Source organism: Dermacentor variabilis, chromosome 8 (assembly GCF_050947875.1).
Source record: "Dermacentor variabilis isolate Ectoservices chromosome 8, ASM5094787v1, whole genome shotgun sequence".
In the NCBI taxonomy this organism is placed as follows: Eukaryota; Metazoa; Arthropoda; class Arachnida; order Ixodida; family Ixodidae; genus Dermacentor; species Dermacentor variabilis.
In genome coordinates this window covers 27358078-27365849 of record NC_134575.1, presented here as the reverse complement: position 1 = coordinate 27365849, position 7772 = coordinate 27358078, and the positions used below count along the sequence as shown (strand labels likewise).

The window sequence follows — 7772 nt, the reverse complement described above, 5'->3', positions numbered from 1 at the left end:
CGGATCTACGACTATAAGATTGATAACCGCCAGTAAAGGCTGATAAGGGTTTATACAGCTCGGATCAAATGTGGTAAGATTGATAATTAGCGGCTGCATGGAGATAAGCAAATGACACAATGCATGTCCGTATTTAGAAAATCTAGTGAAGTTTCTGTCTTAATTCCTTCTTCCTGTATTTCTTTTCTTCGCTTCTTTTCTGTCTATGGGTCATTCATGCCAACATGTTATAGGGTCAACATGGCCATCACCTGTTTTCATTAAACTAAGAAACGTTGCTTTAACAGTATTTGAAGAGTGGCATATCCACGTTATGTTACCTGGAAAATGTTTTCCACTACATGAGCACCATTTTACACTAGGGGGCAGAACATCATCATCCACCCATTTTTTATGTCCACTGCATGACGAAGGACCTTCCACAGCATAACTTAGTGTCACATAAATTTATTAAGAATTTGTTTTAATCTAGATGACCACAAAAGTGTTCCAGTGCCTTCTTGAATGATTGGGCTTTGAAACGAACTCATCTTGAAGGGCGTTGTGTTACGTTTTCTGTTTGTAGTCGGCAAAAGAACTCCAGTACGAAGGATATTGAGTTTCTTTTTTTTAATTTTTTATTGCCTATGTCTGCGTAGGGTCCCTCGAAATCCAAATGAGCAATTTAATGTGGCTTCGCATGCTCTGCAAACTGAAGTTTTGTGAGTGCGAGGAAAAAAAACCGCTCTGAAATTGACAATATATAATTTACCCGTATGCTCAGCCCTAAATAGGATATTGCGGTGCTCCACGTAGAAAAAAAAAAGCGATCACAGTGTGTTTGATAGAGAGACTGTTAAATTTTCTTTCTTCAGAAAGTTTCATCGGAAGCTTTCTTTCTTTTTCTCTTTTTGAGAGAGAAACATATATTTTTTTAATGTTGCTTGCACAATAAGTCAAGTACAAGCTCCGACTTCTATGACGGGTTTCCGGATACCCAAATCGCTTCCGCCGCATTCAACCAGCAAAAGCATAGCCTTCGAGACCCGCATCAGTCTATCCAGAAGGCGCCACCACGACGGTACGAATTCGACCACCGAACAACGCATTTAGTGATTGCGCACTTTCGGTGGGTGTTGCGTTCCTCAGGTAGTTCCTTCCGTTGACCGTGGTTGCCAGCCTACCTCTATTGTTTTTGCGTTTTTCGATTGTGCATGTGCTTTCAAACAGAACAGTAAGAATTTTTCGCGCTAGTAATGACCGCCTGTTCGAGCCAGTCCAGCGCAAAGATTAATATTGTACTGGCTGATGGTTGATTCTTTCAAAAAGTTTTTTCATTTACTAAAGCTATACATAGTTATCTTTTTTGTTTGTTTGTTGGTGTGCTTGTAGGCATGTCGAATACGATGATCAATGTAATCCTCATTTTCCAATCGCAGATCTTCCGGGGCAGTACACACGGCACTCCGATCCTGGATCCCCGCTGGTCATTGATACACACGGCGGCGATATTTCCTTTCGGCCCAGCCGTTATTCCCGAGACCATGGTCAAACACATATTGAAGTGCGTCGACGGTTTTTGTAACCTTTTCTCTTTTCTTTTTCCACAATTTCGCCATGTTGCGGCCAGAAACCTCTACTATGAGCAAAGAGTCGCTAAGTGATGATGATGACGACTTGCACGGAAGTTCCTTTTTCGTGTGTTTTAAGGACCAACTGAGACTAAATCTGACTTTAGCTAAATTTAGATAAATATTACATACCACGTTAAAACAATCTTGGCAAAGCCTCGGGGCTGATGATTGCGTACTTTCCTTGTCGGTCGCCTTTAAACAGCACCTATGCAGACGACGAGGGCACCTGGCGTCAACTTTTTGCGTGGCGGATGTTGCAATGCCGGTAGTCCCATCATGTAGATGGGTCAGTCTCTGAGGTACCGCAATCGAAAGTGGGTCCGAAAGCACCAAGCTTCTTGTTCGTGAGTGCTCTACGTCATTGGCTAGCCGTACGATTGGCTGACATTTTCGTTTACAATAAATTCCGGTGTAGGAGCCTTCTCTTGAAGACGGGCTCCGGGCCCGTATTCACGAAAGGTTTCACGATATAATTGTGCGTAAGAGACATTGTCAACCAATCCTGCGTGATGCCAGCTGGATGTGTTGTTACCGAAGGCGGCCAGTCATTTGGAAAGGACACTTACGAACAAAAAGCTCTGCGAATTCAACCTCGGTTTCGTAGAAACGTCTTTCGTAATATGTTTTCAAGAGCGCTGTTTGCCAGTGTTTGCTTTTAGGGTTTAGAGGGTTTGGCTGCCATTTGACGAAAGAAATAGCAAAGCAGACAACGTCGTGTCAGTACTCGTCTGTCTTTGAGAGCTGCCCATAAGGGACTGTCTTGAGCCAACGTTTTGAGGACTATTTGTGTTCGTCAGGGCAGCAACTGCACTGCCCTGAAGAAGGCAAGTCTCCTTCTATAAGCAAAACGCTTCGAGAAGGAGACTTTTTGCTTCGGTGACATACCTTGTTCGGCCCTTTTTAACCACTTCGGTTCCTGTATCTTCATGCTAACTTCTAATCGTGTTCAGTGCTTGTTCAAGCGTGTTAAGCTTAACAAATCGATCCACAAGAGTGCCAGCACGGACGATGTGTGCAGCCAATCGAAACGCTTACCGACGCTCCTGCTGAAGAAGGACGCGCTTTATCTCGCCCTACTCGCCACGCAGTGAAGCAGACATCGTAGGGATCAGCACGGCCAACAGCACGGACGAGCCCAACTTGCTGATGGACCGGGTGCAAAACACCGCTTCCTTCCTGTTTGCGTCGCCGCCCAACCCGATCATGCCACCCGGCCCGCACACACGAGGCATGGTGAGTCGCCCTGGATGACGTCACTGTCTTTTATTGAAGACAAGGTCTCCTTTAACAGCTTCAGATGTATATGTGGTTCGCGAGATAGGGTTGTCTGGCCGCTTTCGTCTCGTCAGGTTAGACGGTTTGAGGACAGCGAAAAAGTGGTCAGAACACAGCTTGGAACAAAAAAAGACGCACAAAGTTAGTGTACAGTTATGTACGGAGCAGTAATAATGAGTAACTAAGAGCAAAAATGGTGAAATGTAATCCAGATGCCCTCGTTCGAAGTGTACGTGCCTAAAGCTGAAACCGGAAGTATGGCTTTACTCGACGAAAAGTATGGGTCAGTGCCGGAGATAGCGCAGACTAAAAATGGGGGCCGATGCAGAAGGCAGTGCGATCTAATTAGGCAACAAAGAACGTGGTCATAGTACATATATATACGTCAGGAAGACCTTTCTTTCTTAGATATTCCTAGCTGTTTCAATACGTCAATTGAGCGCAATCAGACATAGCGGGCGTTGCGTATACGGGCATAAAGCATGAGAAGTTGCCTTGTGGAGCAGGCTACAGATCGCTCAGGCATCCAGACATTACCGGCTATTTAGCAATCATCCGCAGTCTCTGAAGTGTCCTGCGCATGCGACTAAACATGCGTATGCGAATAAACAATACTGGATAACTCGAAATGCAATAATAGAAAATCGTGTTTTGTACTCACGCACGTGAAAACCATTTTGTATGATAATTGCAAGAACGGCTGTCCAATGTTCGGAAAGCGTTCGATGTTTTAGTCGATTCGACTCCGCAAATAATCGATTCGTATTCGATTAGGTCTCTAGAATTACTATTCGCACTCGCCCGTTCCCCACTGTGGAAGCTAGTCCTGCCGTATAGGCGCTTGCCTCAGGTCACGTGGCACGTGCTCTGAGACGTTCCACGTGACCTGACACGTGCACACGAGAGCACGTGCTATGTCACGTGAGCACATGCTCTCGTCACATAGCACGTGCTCCAGAGGGCACGCGTGTGAGCACCGCTTTCATTCGGCTTTGCAAGCAGGAGTGAAACGAGGAAAAAAAAATAAAATTATGCAGATCCCGCGCACTGTGAGAATCGACGTATAGGCGAAGCGTTCTGTGCTGTTTTGCTTAGATTGACGGTAATTGGCGGTGGTTTCGACGGTGAATGTTTAACTTCTTTAGCGTTGAGCACAATACGACAGGGATGAGCTGGGGGCAAAGATTACCTCGCGCGCGCACCACTTCTGTTTGCCCGCGTAACACAGAGAACACGCGGCGAGACGTTTGCCTGAGGCGTTGTTTGCCCACACGGCACATCCCGTCGTAGCAGAAGTGTTCAACTTTCATTGAATCATGGGACTGTACGTGTAACAAACAGCGATCGTATTACGAGGCCCGCTGTGTATAGTGGCGGAGCACCAATCAATTTTGACACCCCGGTGTTATTTAGCGAGAACCTCCACCTAAGTACACACGAGCGATTTTGTATTTCGCCTGCGTCGAAATGTGGTTGCCGCGGTCGGTATCGAACCCGGGACCTCGAGCAATGCCACAGCCGCAAAGCCATACCACGGAGGGCTCAGAAAGTGTTGAATTGCCGTGCGACATATTCCGTAGCGTCGCCTGTAGACGCTTGCGGTGCTGCGGTTTTGCGTCCACAAGCCATCTGTCAGTTATCCTTGCCCCCCCCTCCTCCCCCGCCCGCAGTATGTTTCGTGAAGCTTATAACTAAACGCTACAAAACTAAGTCCGACGCGTCATCCGCGCAGCGAGTAATTTCTCTTCATGATTATAGAGAGTTTTAGCTTAGGAGACGCAAGCGGCTTGCGCACGCAAGACATAAGGGCGACGATACTGCGCATGCGCAGACACCTACGTCAGGGTTTGCGCATGCGCTGTACCGTTGCCCCTAGTTCTTGCGTGTGCAAGCCGCTTGCGTCCCCTAAACTAAAGCTCTCTTAAGCTTATGCGCTACACCGGCCGTTCGCAATTCTAAGTCGAAAAAAAAATGCAAACATTCGTTCGTGCGAACGCACGCAAGGTGTGACCAGAACCACCTAGACTACGTAGTTTACCTAGTCTGACCAGAACCACCTAGTCTAGGTGGTTCTGGTCAGGCGCTGACCCAGTGACGTCACGAGGGCGAAGGCGATGTCTGAAGTTTGTCGAGGGATGAATTGCCGGGAAAGAGGAGTACAACTTCTCCGACAGGGGTATACGCGTGGCTATCATTTAGCCCGTTTCATTACTGCGCACGTAGCCTCGTAGGGACTATACAGAGAGTGCGTCCCTACTATTCTCACCCGAACGTGGTGTCGGTCGCACGTGCCTTTTCTACACCAGCATCAACAAGGGTCGTCAAGGACCGGTAGGGTGCGCTAGTAAAGCTTCGCTTTAAGACAACGTGTCAACATTCATCCGTCTGCGGCCACTGAAGCGTCATTCTGGTGTGTTCCGTTTTTGTCTCGTCGCAGATGTTGCGTCGTGCACTTGAACTGCATGTTATTAAGCAAACTCATTTGCGAATGCATTTGGGCTGAAACTGCAGCACACGCAATATTCACGAACATTTCTCGACGTAAATATATGTTTTTGGTCATTTCTGTGTATTTCTGCAAGATATTTTGTGTTTTGCTGTCGAGTTGTTCTTTCTGTCTTGTACACTCGTGAGCAAAAGTATACGGACCAAGGATTGCGCGATAGAACTATTTTTCTCCTCTGTCTGTGAATGCAACTTGAAAAGAAAGACTCCAATTCAAACTTGGCATTACAAATTTTCCAGCGCAATCGTCAGTTTCCGGTTATGCGTGTGTTAACTTCGACGAAATCCAGTTTCTTCGGCGACCTTGTAGTCCCCACACTTTTTCTCGCGGGTGTACATGTGCTAAGAAGTGACGTTGCTTTGGAACTTTACAACCAACTCCGTTCGCTGTCTGTCGCATTTTTTGATGTAATCGTTGTCGTGTGCCGTGCGCGTTAGTATACGAGGGCGCCCTCAAGTTTCAAATATATTTCCCCTTTTCGCCCGCGCATACCCGCGTTGTAATCATATCGAATAAACTGAAATTGAACCGCCGGAGTCACGACAGTGGTGACTTCACCGCGGCTATAAATGCACGTGACTGCTTGATTCGCGCGCTGCATGCAGCTGGACACCCTGGGCGAATTCCCGCACTGGAAGAGCGTGCTCAACAGGTCGAGGCTCTGCTTCTCGGTCACCACCTCGATCAACTACGCGTACACCAGCGTCGACGGCATCGACTTCATTCACGAAGTCCGCTCCGACGAAGACGTGCAACGCTACAGCCGGAGGCGGGTACGGCAGCATTAGAGACTTTTAGCGTGTCCGGTATTCCGGCAAGCGCGGGCAGTTTGCCGGTTTAGCGGGGGCGTAAACGTCAGCGGCCAGAATGGTGGCGCCAGCTGGCGGCGCAAAGCCCAACCACACAAACACAAAGCTAATTACTATATTCTGCTTAGCTGCTGGTGTAAATTTTCGACAGTGGCGTAATCGTGTTCACAATTACGCCGCTGCCAAAATTCGCACGAGTAGCGACGCAGGATATAGTGGGTTACTGCAGTTTTAGCTCTGTGTTTGTACGGTTGAACTCTACGCTACCAGGCGGCTGCACCGCTCTGGCCGCCCACGTTTACGCCCCCGCAAATCCGGCAATCAGCCCAAACCGCTCCCGTTTACCGGAATAGCGGACCAGCTAAAAGTCTCTATTGGTAAGGTTTTGCTTGCCCGGTATTCCGGTAAAAAGCAGGCGGTGCTGCATGCCAAGCGGATCTCGCCTGTGGAACAACAGGTGCAAACGCGCTGGCTTTGTATTTGTCACGAGTGCAATATTTCGTCGCTGTGTATTCTAATTATCTCTCGTAATAGACAGGTTTGTTAGTTTGTCCGGTATTCCGGTAAAACGCAGGCGGATTGGGCGGGGCGTTGGGGCGGAGGCGTAAACGTGAGCGGTCTCCATGGTGCAGCCACCTGGTGGCGCAGTGCAGACAGAAACAGCTAATATTGCAGTAACCAAGTATATTTTACTTTGTTGCGGGTGTAAATTTTTGGCAGCAACAAGGTTACGCATATGCCGAAAATTTATGCCAGCAGCGAAGAATACGCTCGGCTAATGCAATATTAGCCGTTTCTGTATGTTTGAGCACTGCGCCACCAGGTGGCTCCACCATGCAGACCGCTCACGTTTACGCCTTCGCCACGTAATCGCAGGACCATCAATGAATGTCGTTATAGACTTTTAAGTCCACGAGTTCAGAATTTGGCAGTGTCTGGGGAGAAGAGGAGAGGTGCCGTTGAGGCGACTTCCTTGCTGTGTTTAGTGTGAGTACGTTGAAGTTTTGAAACGTAAAGGATAATAAATGACGTCGCAACCACGTCTGCAACCCCGAGCTCGAAGATTTGGCCCCCGGGCTTTTCATCGTTCCCGTATGGGCTGACCCACCGTACGCTTGCCACTCCCGTAGACGTTAACGCCAATAGAATTCTATAGAAAATTTACGAGGGGAAACTATTAGTGCGTGCGGGAGCTCCGTGCAAGTACGGATGGTACAGCCAACGCTGGAATGACGGAAGGCGCGCTGATTTTTTTCCCCTAAACTTCATCTTTTGAAGCTTCAAACCTGTTCGTCATTTTGCAAATTGATCGTTTCCAACAAAATGTTGCCTTATAAGTGCAACGATTCGCAACGGGCGCAGGTATTAATTACCTTGCGATGTATAAAAAAAAAGCTTAAGTGGCATAAAGAACGCCGCAAGAACGTTTGAAGAGACGAGCCGGAAGATTATACAAATCTGAGTACTAAATATTGTCTCAATAGCAGCCTAATGATCGTAACACCAGAGTTCCGTCTAGTAGATTTTTTTGTGTGTGTAGAAACTTGTGCCGGCCAGAGTTACCTCTAT

The 7772-nt window shown here is 47.7% G+C and overlaps 1 protein-coding gene across 1 annotated transcript in view; it reads left to right on the top strand.

The window, feature by feature from the left end:
- LOC142591333 (uncharacterized) overlaps window positions 1-7772 on the top strand; it is a 35346-nt gene that overhangs the window by 23566 nt on the left and 4008 nt on the right. Inside the window, exons 11-13 of the mRNA XM_075703658.1 lie at window positions 1419-1543; window positions 2702-2846; window positions 6000-6167. Of these exons, the coding sequence (XP_075559773.1) occupies window positions 1419-1543; window positions 2702-2846; window positions 6000-6167 (438 nt within the window). The remainder of the gene's footprint in view (window positions 1-1418; window positions 1544-2701; window positions 2847-5999; window positions 6168-7772) is intronic.